Consider the following 17,498-nt stretch of genomic DNA (forward strand, 5'->3'; position numbering starts at 1 on the left):
AAATGTCTTTTCCCTCAGCTATTGAACTGTTTAGCTCTGGAAACAAATGTTATAGCAGGCCAAAATACACATGCACTCATGGAACATTTTCATGGATTTATGCACCAGTGAGCGTTCAGGGCTACATGACAGAGAAGCATTCCACAGTAAGCAAAAAATAAATTAAAGGCTTTTCTCACCTGTCTTGGTGTAGAGCACTAAAACATTTGTTCTTGTTCTGAGCAGCTTCTTGAAGTCTTTGTGGTCGCTGACTTTCTCTATTAGAGAAGATACTTTTACTGCTTCCATCATCGGCAGCAGCCACACCTGCGATTCGGGAAACAAAGAAAATACATGTACATCACCAGATCATTATTGAGACGCCGCATCAGCAGTACATCGCATAAGTGTGAAATTATTTGTTCCTCAGATCAGGGGCATCGAGACCTGAGCAGTCACTCGCATATGGACAAACTTAACACACCCATATAGTATAATTGTTAAGAAATGTAAAAGTAACTCATTGTACATGAATGAGTCATACATTAAAACAAATAAAGAAAAAAGAGAAAGAATGTCATTCAGGCTTTTAGCTAGGGGAGCATCTGGACGTCCTGGGGAACTGCAAATCATGAAAAAATGGACAAACAGTTTTTCTCAGCAGGACACCCTAAATGTATGTATTAGTGCCTGTATAATGCCCTACTCGTAGTGTTATCACACTGGCTTCCATTAAAAGGGTGTTTCCACCTGGTAATTTCATTTGGTAATTATATATATATATATATATATATATATATATATATATATATATATATATATATATATATATATAATTATTATTATTTTTATTATTCTTTTGCAGCTGTAGCTTGGCTATGGCAGTCGTCATATTTCTGTACTGGCGTAATCTCGCAGTCATAAACATCTTGCAATTTGATGACGACGGGAGAAAACATAGATAAGTTCCACATGTTAAACAATTGTTTACAAAAGTAACTCATAGTTTTCAATCTGAGGACTATTTTGGTGTTTTTCTTTAGGCACGTCCCCCCTCCTCAGAGCCGTGCTGCAAACTGTTCTGTGGAGTGCTGAAGTTTGCTACATGGCACACAGCGCTTGCTGAATGCGAGCAAAATAGCTTAATAGGGATCAAAATTCCAGTGGTTCTATTTATTTAATCAAGCAGCAAGGCTTTATATGTATATATTGTCTGAATGGATAAATATTTTAAGGAGTGAAAGTTTAGAAAACTAAACCAATTGTATGTTTATCTTGCATCAATATATAAAAGAAGATAAACTAAGCTATAGACACTTATAGTATGGGAAATAATCATTAAAAAATATATATACTGTGTATACATATTTTTTTATTGATCAGTGTCAGTACAACAACTGCCAAGAAGTGCCCTGCATCTGAAAGTGTTACTGTGGCAGTAGCTGCTGAGTTCACCTCTGTTCACGTTTGTCATTTTACTCAGATGTTTGTTTTTATAAAAAGCTATTTTTGTACGAAAAGATGTCTACAGATTCCTTTTCACAAAGCAAGTTGGTAAGTCAGTTGTTCACAGGGCATGTATGGTGCGGTAGGCTGCAGCACGGGGTTATGGGCTGATGGCGTGGCTTTGAACGGCCTGTCTCATAATCCTAGCTAAAAGCCTGATTAACCACATCATAAGAAGAAAATGCAAACACTATAACAAAGAAGTATTAATTGAGGCTCCACAATTACATTTGACTTGTACTTCAACAATGACCCAAACGTCCCTGTTCACCTTAGGTTGTAGCTGAAAATGGCTCATGTAAATGCAAAGGATTTGGACACAAAAATCTCCCAATCAAAAGGTTACATGTGCAACATCACAATGGTAGCAATGAAAACGAAGTGACAAGAAAAGCGCAGGGATCAAAATCTTCTTTGCTCTCAGTTGCATCAGAAATCTGAAGTACAAGACCCATTGCAAGAAACTGAAAGCGCCCTCACCGCAGAGTAAGACAGCTTTGTGCTGCTTGAATTTAATCACATAAATTCCTGCATGCATAACAACAATCTTGCATAACTTGGGCAAAATCTGCACCTGAAGAGGAAAAGGTTGTCTAACCACATGGTGTGATGTCATAGGCTTATCATTGCCCTTTCATGCTAATAAACTTGTCACTGTGACAAAATAGATTAATAATTGTTCCAATGGCTCTTTTGTTATTACTTTTTTCCTAAAATTGAATGCACGATTATACCACACAAAACACTGGCTGAAATGAAGTTGGCCAGCCAAATGCAGTAGAAAACTTTGTCTTTCATATCCCCAAAAACATTCATCCTCTAACCCAGGGGTGTCCAAACTGTTCCAGAAAGGGCTGCAGTGGGTGTAGGTTTTTGTTCCAACCCATCAAGCTTGCACAGTCTCACCAGTCAGGTGTCAGCAGAAACAAGCAGCACCTGACTGACAAACAACTGCTTACAGTCTTCAGACACCTGACTGGTGAAGCTGTGTGTGCTGGTCAGGTTGGAACAAAACCATCCACCCACTGAGCCCTTGAGGACCGGTTTGGACAACCCTGCTCTCACCATTGCCAGTAGGGATGTGCAAAAAATTATTTTTTGGTGCTTTGACGTTCAGCATATTAGTCTCTTGAAGACGTCACTGATGAGTTGAGAAACATGCACAATAGAGCAGCCTATCAAAAACAAGTTTAATATTTGAGATACACTTTATTTTCCAACCAGAAGCCATCAAGAACTTTGGTCAAATGTATCACTATCAGTCAAATGGGACTTGCAAGAACTGCGGAGGAATTAGTAGGATATATTAATATATTTGATATATTTAATCCAGCTCCAACAGCATTCTCTTCATTTGGGTTAGAAGAGTGATGACACAGGCTCTCAATCAATGAATAGAATGTGTGCTTGTTTCAAAGATTAAGAACCCATCCACACGTAGAGAAAGTTGGGGTATTTGCACAAGTTCTGAGTCGGATAAGCCCTCCGTCACCATGGCTCCGGCATTGTCTGTCACCATGTCTGGGAGTCTGAAACCTGGTTGCAGTGTGAATACATTTAAAAATGTCAGCTTCCAGGTTTCACATGTATGGGTGATTCAGATATTTTTGAAAATGAAGGTGTCACAGCACCGTAAGAGTTGGTTCTCTCCCCTGAGGCCACCATTAAACAACAATGCCAGCCGACTATTGTAGTGCACATTCGGCAACAACTGTAAAGCTTAATCTTGAGCTACTCTTTGATTATAACCAGCAGCAAACAATTGTTGTGAGTAAACGTGCTTCAGGCATGCAGAAGCACACATTCGAAACCAAGTCAGCCAGTCACAAACATAAGTGTAATAATTTTGACAAACGTTTATTTTCTCTAACCATAATCAAAAGAGAACTAATGGAACTGAATTTCATACAGATTACTCCCTGTAGTGTTGATGGAAGAATGAGAAAAATGAACTGGGGACTGACCACAGGGTTTTCATTATTTTCATTGTCTTACATTACAAGAGCAGTAGTGCCTGTGTAATGCCCCACTTGCAGTGTCATTACACTAGTTTCCATGAAAAGTGTGTTTGCCGTTTTCAACACACAGCCATAGCTTGGCCATCGCGGGCGCCATATTTGTTTACTGGCACGAAGCTTGCTCCCCCACTCTCCAGTGCTGTGCAACGAGCTGCGCTGGGGAGCGTTACAATTCGCTGCACGGCACACAGTGCTTGTCGAATGTGAGCAAAATAGCTTAACAGAAATCAAAATTCACGTGGTTCTATTTATATTAATCCAGAGGCAATTTTTCGTACAAATTTTGTTTTAATGAAAGAATGTTTAAATGTGGGAAAGTTTAGAATACACAGCTGATATAACGGCATGCTTATCTTGCATAAATACATACGAACAAAACTGTACACATTTAGCTTATAGAAAGGGGAAGAATCATTATAGAATTTTTATTTTATTTTTTAAAATTAAATCATGGTCAGCTGAGTAAAATAGCTGCCAAGGAGGCCCCTGCATATGAAAGTGTTACTGTTGCAACAGCTGCTGAGTTCATCTTTGTTAAGGATGAACTGACTCAGACTGACTGTTTTTATAAATTATTTTTGTACAAATGGAGGTTTACAGCTTGTTTTTTTACAAAGAAGTTGTTAAGTCCTTAACATGGTGTGTTGGTGTGACGGGATAATGGGATGGGGGTCGGGACTTTGGACGGCGTGCTTCAAAATCTAGCAAAAAGCTTGTTCACAGCCTTGCCGCTTAATTAAATATACACAACCGTGTGAATTTTGATCCCTGTATTTTGCTTGCATTCGGGAAGCACGGTGAGCCATGCAGTGAACGCACATTGCACCAACCAGCGCGGCTCGCAGGACGGCACTGGACAACAGCTTTGTGCCAAAATAAACGCCAAAATACTCCTCCGATTAAAAAGCTGTGAGCTACTTTTGTAAACGATTGTTAAGATGTTTGGAATTTATCTGCGGTTTCCTCCATCATCATCGTCATCAGCGTCAGACATACCATAAAACACAGTGCGCTTTCATGACACGAGTGTGGCGATAGATATGGATAACCACGAGATTACGACGGTAAACAAATATGTCAGCCAGGCTACAGCTGCAAAAGGGTCGAGAATAGGCAAATTTCAAGCATATTCAGGGAAATTACCAGGAATGGAAACCAATGTGATGACACTACGATGAGGGCATTATACAGGCATTAATAACTGGACATTCCGGACGTCCATGTTTTGCAGTTCAGGACGTCCTGAGGACGCTCAGGCACCTTCTTAGTTGGCTGTGACACCAATTACAAGAAGGAGAGAGGATTACACTACAATTATAGCTGACTGAAAAAGACAGACTACGTGAAAGCTGTTCTTAATTGTCTCTGTCAGCATTTATTATAAATCTCTTCCCTCTCCCTAATTAGAGGCTAAATATAGACGCAGTCCAAACCTGACTGATGAGCCAGATCACTTTGAATAACAAACACCTATCTGGCTCAATTTATCATTAACAGTGATTGTTGTTTTAGGGATCGTTGAATAATTCCAGGATACAGCGATTGTGTGATGATAAATCACGATATCTTTGCCTTTAGAGATTCTAAATTTATAGACTGCAATGAATCCATCTCTTGGGAAATACAAAACACTGTCAATCAATTTCACATGAATGCCAACCAGGTGAAACTGTATATACACTACATATTAACTGCCGATACTGGACTAATGTAGGCAACTGCTTGATAAAGCCACCAAACCTGTTTGCAGTGTTCTACAGGCAGTGGAAAAAGAATTCAATGAGAAATGTCACCTCATGAGGAATGGCAGCTCCAAGAGCTCTGAAGCCCTTCAGGTTCAGATGAAGTGTCAACAGAATAAGAAGCTGGTGTTGGCAGGCATCAGTAAGAAGTTCAGAGACAGTTACATTATTGGACTCGATATACCGCGATTGTGCTGAAGAGTCTAAAATCAGCGCATCAGCACGATGGTCGAACACCATGCTGGAGCCATCGTCACAGTCAACATAGTGGTGGAGAGCTTCCATTAACGAGTTTCTAGATTTAAGTTAACTTTAGGAATACAATTAAATATTCAGAGAAGACAACCTCACTCTGATATTATTATATTTTATTATAATTATTATAATGACTTGATTCTAGTCCATCTTTGTGGTAGCTGATCAATTTGATTTTAATTTTATAACTATAACTTCTAATTTTAATCTGTCTGGGATGTAAAAGCAGGTTTGTGTGCGGCACGATTTTTTTTTATTTTGAAACAGGGCGTCCAAAACCCTGACTCTTTCAGTTACAACTAGTGCTGTGTTTAAAAAAAATCGATTTTCCGATTCTGAATCGATTCGTACATCTATTCCATAAAATCGTTTCGTATGTCCAAAGATCGGATTAATTAATTTACGTTTTAACGCATATTCTCCGGGTGAAGTCCAACCCCTTTGACGACCTCACGAATCACGTGACGCGAACTTTACCACTACCGGGTACTTCTGCACGCTCTGTCAAAATAACTGAAGCGATTGCGGGCTTCATTTGCAAAGATATGCGCCCGTCTTCCGTCGTTGAAAACGAGGGCTTCAGGCGGCTATTGAAAGTAACAGAGCCACACTACGCTACGGTGTCTCGCAAACGTCTGTTATCCCAAACATGCACCAGTCAGTAAAAGAACACGTGAAAAGTACGCTTCAGTCAGCAGTCAGGGTGGGCATTACAAGTGATACGTGGACATCTTCGCAATCTTACACAAATCTGACAACTCACTATATTGATGAGGAGTGGAACCTCTTCTCGTACGTACTACAGACCACAGAGAACTGTTTACATACTGCGCAATGACCGTCAGGTTGCTGTGAAGTCAGTAACCAGCACTCTGTTTACATTTTCAGTGGCTGAGAATATCTTTTTTTTCATTTTGATAATAACATAAAAATGCATTAATATTAAACAGCAGCATCTTTTGGGTGAATTTTTCATGTCCTATTTCTAATAATGCACCAGTCCCATGAGCAGTCACATCTGACGTTCTGTGTCTGGATCTTTATTATCATTTACAATGAATCCTTCATTAATTTCCTGTTGAATGTCAATATGATACTAGTATTAATAAGTTGCGTAACTTGTCATGTGATTATGGCAACAGCTCAGAAAATGGCTTAAATACTAACCTGAATCGAGATCGGATCGGATCGAATCGAATCGAATTGAATCGTGATAATCGATTCTAAGTCATGAGAATCGGAATCGAATCGATTCTTGACATTAAAATCGATACCCAGCCCTAGTTACAACAAGCCATCGTGTGTACAGCCTTGTGTCTACATCTTCTTTCATATATTTATGCAAGATAGGCATGCAGTTGTACCAGCTGTGACGGTTTTCTAAACTTTCACAACCACAACATTAATCCATTCAAACAATACATATATAAAGGCTTGTCGCTTGATTTAATGGATAGAACTACTCCAATTTTGATCCCTGTTAAGCTATTTTGCTCTCACTCTGAAAGGGCTGTGTGTTCGTCTGCTTGCCGCTGGGATGCAGGGGAGCGGGGAGGGGAGCACCAAATATTCCTCTGATTAGAAAGCAATGAGTTAGTTCTGTGAACGATTGTTTGAAGTTTGGAACTTATCTGTGGTTTCCCCCTGTCATTTAACTAACTCGCGAGATGTGGATCACCGCGAGATTACGGCGGTTTGGATCATATTTGGCGAAAGTACCGGGTGGATACACAATTTAATGTAAACCAGTGAGATGACACTACGAGTTGGGCATGGACATTGAGGGCGTCCTGATGAGGAAACGGGGCATCCGGATTTGAGTTTTGGAGGGCGTCCATTTTTTCATGTTTTGCAGTTAAGGGCGTCCGCCGGACACCCAGGAGGCCCTCTAGCTAAAAGTCTGTGCACAATTTTGAGTCATCAATGATTTGACAGAGTTTCTCAAAGGTTTTAAACCAATCGCTTGACATTTTTGAAAACGCTTATTGAGGGGAAAAAAAGGAGTATGGTAGAATCGTAGAAAGCCACACATAGAAAAACTATTGTTGGAGCCAGATCAAACCGCCAGATAATTATGGATTCAATCATAAACCCTGAATTGAACAACTCAGTTCACAAACGAAAGTCGAGCAAACTGTGAACTACAGGGTGAAGAACGTATTTGTCAGCACGGCCATCAGGCTGACATTAGCTTCAGTTATACTGATATGAAGTGGCCTGGAAGAAACTCATAATAACCTGCTCACTCAAAATGACGCGCTGTTGTAGTTGGTTGTATTCCTGTCAGATAAAGACATTGACATCTTTAGAAACATGCAAGCGTAATAATAAACCCAACCACAACAGTGTTACAAAAATAACTCACACTTTTTAAACACCTTGTCAGATTAAAGACAACCTCAGCTGAACTGGGTTGTGCGTGTAACGTACATGCAGCTTTTAAGTGTTGCTCTCAGCATGAAACTTCTGCATATGCAGCAAACATGCCCGTTGACACCTCTGACGCTGTGACGATCTGGCAGGTGGCACGCCTTCATGTTCACGATCAAAGGCATCGTGGCAGGCAATGTGAGGCTTTTTGATCAAATGTTCAGGTTGATACGTGGAATAACTCCGTTAACAAAGAGCTTCAGCAGAAATACTGATATTCTGTTATAATGACGCACACATCTGGCAGTTTGAAGGACAGCATTTCTAAATAGAAATGCCTAACTTCTTTAAATACACATTATTAGTGTCACACAAGTTCCCACTCTGTACTTCAACTCCCTTTTACTGTTTGAGGGGATCAGTTTCAAGGTAGAGTTCCAAACTTTCGCTCTCAGAAGCAATCATTCTCATAGAACAAGAAAATGGAACTCTCCAACCTGGTACTCTCCTGATCTGAATAAACCTTAGAAGTGGAATCAAGTTTTAGTAGTACGTTTTTGACCATTAATTAGGGATGGGCCATATTGACAAAAAAAATAAAACTATCCTGATAAATGTTTGTGATATGAAATGTGATAAATGTAATTTCAGCAGTAACAACAATTATCACAGTAAATACATTTTCATTCTATTCCATGTGTTGTACACACTACAGTCTCTCTTGAAACTATTATATAATGAAAGTTATTAGTGGACTTTGTCTCCAACATCATTATTTGTTTATGTTAAATTATAATAGTTAACCAAGTGTAGAGAAGAGAAATTCAATGTCTCACATCTGTCGTAGAACCCGCTTGTGTCTGACAGACTGCTCTGCCAGTTTTATTTAGGGGTTAAATTGTCTGTTTGCAGTCCCCAATGCATCCCATGTCTCTTAACAGTTGACTTAACTATGGACTCATCTGGATGCATTTCCTAGATGCTATTGCAGAACTATTAGAAATAATGTGCATAAATGATAACTTCCTATTCTATTCTTGAAATCATTATACAAACTGTCAGTCCTTTGTCTAGTGTGATGAAAAATCTTTACACAATTCTCTCTCCTAAATTGTTTGTCTTTCATTGGCATGTTTGAAGATATCAGTAATACTTCAACCGTTTTAGAATTTGTTGATGGTCCCTAACTGATGACGGGTTGTAGCATAGGCGCTGCCTGTGAGACTGTGTGCGCGATCAGTGAACCCTAATCGGAGACATGGAAGAGGAGACCACTGCCAATACTGGAGCGGATGTGCGCACCAGCACAGCGGGACACAGGCATGTGTTCATATGAACCAAGGCAGACAACGGCGTCAGGAAACCTATTAAGGAGCACTCCATCTAATAAAACAATCACAGACAGAGTTGACCGGAGTCCTTATCAAAGGTTTCTTGTATTAAAAATGAGTTTAAAACTACGATCATGAACCAAAGTCCGCCAAATTCTCCACAACTGTCACACACCGGTGTCGGCTGTCAAATGCCGCAAAGCTGGAGAGCGCAGCGCACCGTCACAGTCTCGTCCTATTCATGTACGCAATTCAGCGAATGAGACTTGTGATATGGAGATTTTTCATCACGGAAATTGTTTTAAGTTACCACCAATCCCTTCAATTAATCCATTAATCAGTGGTGATATTGTCAAAGTTGCACAACTGCAACAGACACCATCAGGAATCAGGACCAGCTTTATTGCCAAGCATGTTTTAACACAGGGAATTTGTTTCCGGCCGATGGTGACTTAGAGATTTTCAAGTAGGAAATAGAAGAATATATAATTACAGAGAAACACTCACAATAATAATAAGAGTATAAATAAAAAAACACTGTGCAGACCGGAAGTGCAAAAAGCAGAAAAGGACTGAGGTGTGTTGAGTAATTTAGTGTTCAAGATGGTGATGGCTGGGGGGATGAAACTGTTTCTGTGTCTATTAGTCCTGGTGCGCAGGGCTCTGTAGCGTCTGCCAGAGGGGAGGGGGGAGAAAAGTTTGAATCCAGGGTGAGAAGGACCCTGGATGATGTTCTCTGCCCGCTTCCTGGTCCTGGACCTATACTGGATTGAGGGCAGAGGGGGTCCGATGGTCTTCTCAGCGGTCCTGACAGTTCGTTGCAAGCCTCTTCCTGTCCTGTAGTGTGGCTGCTGCAAACTACACTGTGATGGAAGTGGACAGGACAGACTGGATGATGGCTGTGTAGAACTGACACAACAGCCATTGAGACAGCCCCTGTCTCTTCAGTTGACGCAGGAAGTACATCCTCTGCTGGATCTTCTTCAGGATGCAGGTGATGTTAGCTTCCCACTTCAGGTCCCGGGAGATGGTGGTGCCTAGGAACTTGAAGGAGTCCACGGCTGGTACAGGGCTGCTGCGGATGGTGAGGGGGGGCAGTGACGGGGGCTGCTTCCTAAAGTCCACTGTCATCTCCACTGTCTTGAGCGTGTTGAGCTCCAGGTTGTTCCAGCCGCACCACCGAAAGAGCCGCTCAACCTCGATACCGATGGACCAACGACTGTCGTATTGTCCGCAAACTTCAGGAGTTTCACAGCAGGGTGCATGGGGGTGCAGTCGTTGGTGTACAGGGAGAAGTGGTGACCATCGCTGCATTTATACAAGGCTAGCAGTAAATATGAATCGTGATGTAATTTACGCAGCTTCACACAACAAATAGACTTTGCATAAGCAGGTGGGGGTCAATCAGAGCAACTTTTGTCAGCATTTTTGTACCGCAGTTATGGCTTTTATACAGCTTGAAAAGTGGTCCCTACTCAAGGAGACAAGGGAGGCTGTACTGGACGAGAGCAAAGCAGCGAATTCGACTGACTCAGATTCTAAAGAGGAACATTCATTCTCTGATGAGGACGTCCACTCATGCAGTATGTGGCGCGACTTCTATTTATCGTGAAAATTATCGTCATTGCCGAAATTACAAGATTTGTCGCAATAACTTTTTTTGTCCATATCGCCCATCCCTATGGCTGCATGGTTCGTGTTCACGGTCGTGCAATAAATGACAGTGATGACTCCCAGTCATCATCATCATAATTCAGAGCTTCAGAGATGAGGAAGAAGGTCTCCAGTGGATCACATTAACATCTGTAAAAGTTGCATCATGCACTATGGGAAATGTCACAACACTCAAAGTAGAGTGAATTCAGTTTCATCCCAATCTTTGGGTCACACTTTGGGTAACTCGAGCTGTTCTCAAGCTACAATTTTTTGCAATAGTGATATCATAGCAGAACATTCCATTGAAAAAGAACTGTCGCTCAAAGCATTAAAATACACTTGATTTATAAATATGGGTTTTAATAAGAGGCAATATTTTAAGAGTCAACTATGCAGAAATAACTTTCTCAGAAGTGCACAGAAATACCACCAGGTATTTGTGCAGGTATGAATGCTTTATTGAAATTTTAATATAGCATCCACTGACGCAATGCTAAATCTTAGTGGATTTGTTTCTGTTCATTTATTACTTTTGAGACACTCTGAGCTTCATGAGGAAATGTTAGTTCGAAACTATAATGAGCACATGAAATGCTAATAACTCTCCTTCTCTTTTTAAAATATTTATGTAAACGTATGGTGTCGGCAGTACGTTGTAAGTTTGCGAACTAATCACCATGTTTACCGCACACACCCCTGTAAAACTATAGTAGGTAGGTACAGAAGACAATAAGTAAACAACCTTGAAATTTACATCTGCTTCAGAGTAAAAATTACACATTATTGCACAAGTGAAATGATGACATTTCAAGAAGTCAATCTGTGCGAGTGCAGACCAGGGCCATCAACAAGGTGTGTCAAGCACAAGGGAAGCTATTCAATATTTTGTTGGTGGCCATCACTACAATGCGGCCAAAACCTAGTTTCAAGAACAAGAGACAAATAAAGAGGTCACCCACACACTCTTGCAGGTGGGTGGGTAAACATCAAAAAGGGCAACACGTGTTGCACCAGTTTCTGCAGAAGTAGGGCTCTGTCAGTAATGCGGTCACTTGTTGCCAGGGGTAGCACAAGACTATCTTGGGCTTTGGTTCGGGATGAGACATCTCCCGAAACAGAGGGACACAGCCAAAATATAAAGTTAACCAATGTCATATGGGAGTGATAATATGCAATTAAAAGCTGCAATGGTGCATCTCTGCAACTATTGCTGCAGTGGACAGAGAACTGTTCCCACTACAGCAGGGGTTCTTAACCTCTTTTATTTTGGGGCCCACCTTTTCCAGAACAAATGGGACTGGGGCCAATTCATGTAATAGAACTGATTAATCCAACCAGCAGCAGAACCAATCGATATGCAAGTCATATTGGTCAAATTTACTACGGAAAAAAAATTAAAAATAAAAATACATTGATGCTGTTGAGAAAATTGTACATCATGAATAAAATTCAGAATAAATTAATGCAATAAAAAATGTCAAAATATCAAATAATATATTTTATTTTCAAAATAAACTGTAAAGAAGTGTAAATGAAATCGCCATACAATTTCCAAATTAATTTAAAAAACTGTTTTGACAGTTGCTTTCATGATCAGTTTGGCATCACTTTCATCATTTTAATATTTTCAAAAGTTCTACATACTTGGTAATTATCACAAATTTGCAGCTGTCAAGTAAATATAATGACAAACTACCGCCACCATATGTAACAAATGTATTAAAGCTGAGTGTCCCACAGGCCTCACAGCCCAGAGGTGTAAAACAAAAAACTTTTAGGGGCGTTCTAGGAGGCGCTTGCGGCTCAACCATGGGCCTTGCACCTATGGTTGAGAATCACTGCTCTACAGTACACAGCAAACAACATGCACGTCATGTCAGGACAAAGGATATTTTGTGACAAAGCCAAATACTTGTTCTGAAATAAATAGCCAATTCTTATTTTTAATGTATAAATTATTTAACCAGTTGATATTTCCACCTGTATTTGAAAAAAAAAGAAAATCTATATCAGATAAGAAGCTGTATGAGTTTAAAACACGAAAGCGTGAGTCAGGAAGTGAAACCATTTTGGCAAGAAGAGAACAACAATCCAAAAAAAAAAACCTTTCAGAAGAGGAACCATTTACTTGACCTTTTAATCCGTAAAACAAATGTGTATAAATTGAGATCCCATAGCCCTTTCAGACATACTTGCTGAGCAACACAAAGAAAATCGGCTAAAATACGAAACAGTCACACTTGAGTTCAAAGACCATTTTCTGAATTGGAAACGTCCCAAAAAAATAGAAGAATAACTGGTTGGTCTCCAGTTCTGAAATGTTTGGATAAAGTCCTGAAACAGAACAAGGATGTGAAATATTGCCAGTCGCACCAGGAAGTCAACCCTCTTGAGGAAATATTTGCACACAGCAACTATTGCCTCAAAATTACTTGGAAAAGTATATCAGAAGAAGTGCTTCAGAGCATGACATTGCCATTTTTAAAAAGTGATCATACTGACTTTCTGATTCCTTTTTCATACAGCTTCAAAAGCACCACTGACATGTGGTTTTAAGTCACATTGCTGAAGTTACATTGTGGTATTTCAATAAATTATATCTCACAATCTTGGCCTACTTTGACTTTCTCCAATGCAACTCAGTCACTTGAATTTGATTTCTGTGTTTTTAAATGTGTACTGATGACACGTTTTTTGGACTTTGGAATCACAACTGAGACGTTCTCTTTCACCTACTTGATAAATAAATATATATCACTCAAACAGACCCGAGCTTCGGGTGGGACTGTACACCTTGGTGAATGACTAGATCAACACGTCATTCACGCAGGAAAATCAAAGAGTCGAGGACCAAACGTCTCATCCGAATCGCATGACAGAAGAGCAACTCTAGCAGCAAGTTATTCGCCTCTTCACCAAATGACACTCCTGTGTGCTTTCGAAATAATGAAAGAGGGAAGTGTACGGGTGTCATGCGCTAAATTCATTTGAATTCTGTCAGGGGAGTGGGAACTTATAGTACACTTCTGACCAGACCCTGCACACCTGAAACAGGTTACGCAAGAGCGAATATCTGCAGTGGAGTTTTACGCAGACAGGTAGCCACAGTCCACTCACACTCACCGGGTAAATTCCGGGAACACCAAGTTCAGTGCAGAACTGTGAACTTCACCTCCCGCTCTCACACAGGCTAGCTGCAGGAGCAGGGAGGTGGAATAACCAGCCAGCACACACGGCAAACCACATCCTGCACCGGCAGGGACGAGGCACACTATAGACAAGCAATAAGGATCAGAGCGCAAGCTCTTCCGACTCACCAGCAACACCAGCATGACCATTTTCACCTCCTTCATCCGTCTCCCGTGGCCGCTCCAAGAGGCCATGATGCCGTTGCGTTGCCACGTCTGGACACGCATGCGTACTGGAATATCCATGGAGCGCTGGATCAGCGCGCGGAATTATGGGAAGATGAGTTCTACGAAATAGACCTACAAATGAACGCGGAAATAATATTGAAAATTAAAACTCACACTCATACATGTGTCAATTAGTTATATACAAATACATACGACTTTTCATTAACTGCCTTTTAAGGTCCAACATGTGTTTGTTTTTTGTTTTAATTTCACCATGACCGTTTCACTTCTCTACATCACTGTACTTTCACGTCTACAATTTATTCAATACTTCGTTAGCAACTCCCCATCCCATTGTTTTATTCAGAGATGTATTTCAGACACATATCTACTCATTTATGCATGCTAAGCAGTCCCTCGATTGTCACATCTGCCATGAAAATTGTAATTTAGTTTATCTCTTTCAATGGATTTTTGTTGCTTTCCATTTTAATTTCTAATTTGAAGGCCGAAAATAATACAAATAAGATCTAGTGATACATTTATTTAAAAATCCTTTATATACTTTATGTATGATTACATAAAAAACATATACTGTTTGACAGTTATAATTTTTTCTCTGGGCTGCTGCATTTGTTTCTTGGTAGATAGATAGATAGATAGATAGATACTTTATTGATCTCTGAAGAGAAATTCCCATTTCCAGCAGCATGACAGGTGGAAACATAAGAGCAAGTAAAAAAAAAAAAAAAACAATGCTACAATAGGAAATTAAACTTAAAATTAAATTAAAATAAATAACAACAGTTCAGCATGTGAATGTGTCTGTGTGTCATGAACTAAAGTGCACGTGTGTCTTTAGTGTGAGTGTGTAGTGAGTCTAGAGTGTATTTGTCCATTTGGTATGTGGTATTAAATGGTGTTTTTCACCTCTCTCTCTCTCATACACACACACACATATATATATATGAGAGGTGAAAAACTAATTATCGTCAGTGCTTCTTCTGTTCATTTTCAAGCACAGGAAGCAGGCAACGTCTCTGGTCTCTGTGGCAGGAAGCGTCTCTCGTGGTGGTCTTCAAAACACCATTGTCTTTGGACTTGTAGTTGTTTTATCCAACTGAACTTTGACACAGCTACCTCAAAATGCATCATGAAGAATTAATCATGTTTAACTGAATCAATTACAAAAATAAATGTAATTTAAAAAAAATGTAATCTTTGTCCTCTTGCCCAACAGGGATTGTGATGATATACCTTTATCCACTCTCTCTCTGCAATGAACACTCATTCATGAATGAAGAGTCAATTCTAGGTTCACCCAATTTGGATCGCAGGCCACCTCCCAATGAGATGAAGAGAAGCTGTAGGATACTTGGAAAGGCATGGTGCTTCCCTAGAAATACAGCTGGTTTTATCCTTGACACATCATATGGTCCTTGTCCAGGTTTGTCAAGTGAAAGAACACGGAATAAGAAGCAGATACACAAATTACATACCAAGTTTCAAGTTTCAAGTTTGACAAACTGTTGGGCCTGTCTGTAAAACTCAGATCCTCCATCCAATCAGATCCTCCAATTGAATATTGAACCTCAAATATTTTACATCTCACATTAATCATAATCATATAAACGTCATGGTGTAGTATAATTACAATAGTTATTATTAAATAGAGACACACAAATCTTGATCACTTGATCTTGACCACAAAATGTTTTATTATAGGGGCACGATAAGGCAGTGGTTAGATCTACTGCTTCACTGCGAGAAGGTTACTGGTTCACCTCAGACCTGTCTTCGTGGAAATAATATGTTCTCTCCTGCTATGGCCTTACTCAAGGCACTCTGGTTTTAAACATACAGACTGTGAGTGGTGTGAATGGTTGTCTGCCTTTGTTTGCCCTGTGACTGGCTGGCGACGTGTTCAGGGTGTCACCCACCTCTCGCACAAAGTACCTGGGATTGACTCCAGCCGCCCACTTATAAGGGAATAAGACCAATGGCGGCATACATAGACAGAGGGAGTTGACCCCAATATATGCATGACATCCTTGGTCTTATCGTGATATATCTTCATGACAATGTCTTAAGGTTACCGGTTCTCTCAAATAGAGATACCAAGTGTAGGAAGAAGAGGAAGCTGACTGTTGATGTACTTGGATCCTGATTAGGGTAGGGGGAACTGCGGTCCTGTGGGACCTTCTTCATGGAAGATACTTAAAGTCTTGGTCTTATAAGTGAATCAACTTCATCGCCACACCAACTGTCACAATGACGACAGTCTCTCCCTCAATCATGGCTCATCACACACCGACCCTGACAGTGTAGTGGCAGGAAGTGCTGATAAAGGGATGTGTTGAACCAACTTAAATGCTTCTTCCTACCAGGCAGGAAGTCTGTGACAATTGATGGATGCATTTATTGCTGGATGTGCCTTAGTTGTACATCAGGGTAATTCAAATAACTGATTAAAGGCAGGAAGCTTGTTCATTTAAGTGCAGCCTCAAATTTACCACAGAATAAAAGTCCACAGATTCATTTTACCAAAATGAACAAAACATAATGGACAATGATGTTCAGTGAAGCAAATCATTTCACTAATTCCTTTATTATAACTAGAAGGAGCAAAATATAAATCAAGTATTATGGTTAAAAAATGCAATAAATCACTCAGAGCAGTCACTGTGATCCATGTTTTTTTATGTGCAGTCAATAAAGGCTGATTTTAAGTAAGCAATAACAATCATGTAAGCAACCTTTCTTTCAGGTTTTATTTTACTTATTCATTATAAAAGGCCATGTTTTATCGCTTACTTCTTTGCTGCACAAGCATTGTATATTCCCTGTGGTGGGACCAGTAAAAACAAGTGTATAATGTCATAAACCTCCTTTACTGCTCCTCTGAACATATAAATTCCTTCTTTACACAACACTTTACTAGGGTGAAGATATGACTCAGACTTACACTTGTATTTGACCTTTTCCGTGATGTCAAGTGGGATTCTAAACAACATGAAATTTCAACACGAGTTGCTCTGCACTTGCATTCATGTGGATCCTTAAAAACCTGTAAAAGCCACCCAACTTCAGATCTTCACTACACAGCTATGTTAATGACATACAACGCAACACTATTGCTCCTGAAAGTGTTACCTCATACAGACTGCATCTTTCTATTTAAAAACCTGATCACACAGAGCAGGTAAATATGAGGCTGAAGAAGAAGCTGATCACAATCTGTAATCCAATGATTGGGTGGAACTTTGCAGTACTGATGGTGAATTA

General features: G+C 40.0%; 1 protein-coding gene across 1 annotated transcript in view; it reads right to left on the minus strand.

Moving 5' to 3' along the window:
- pdia5 (protein disulfide isomerase family A, member 5) overlaps nucleotides 1–14,261 on the minus strand; it is a 63,996-nt gene extending 49,735 nt beyond the window's left edge. The window contains exons 1-2 of the mRNA XM_053877071.1: nucleotides 14,175–14,261; nucleotides 180–306 (exon numbers count right to left, since the gene is read on the minus strand). Of these exons, the coding sequence (XP_053733046.1) occupies nucleotides 180–306; nucleotides 14,175–14,240 (193 nt within the window). The 5' untranslated portion in view covers nucleotides 14,241–14,261. The remainder of the gene's footprint in view (nucleotides 1–179; nucleotides 307–14,174) is intronic.
- Between the last annotated feature and the right edge of the window lie 3,237 nt (nucleotides 14,262–17,498).

Source organism: Synchiropus splendidus, chromosome 10 (assembly GCF_027744825.2).
Source record: "Synchiropus splendidus isolate RoL2022-P1 chromosome 10, RoL_Sspl_1.0, whole genome shotgun sequence".
Lineage (NCBI taxonomy): Eukaryota > Metazoa > Chordata > Actinopteri > Syngnathiformes > Callionymidae > Synchiropus > Synchiropus splendidus.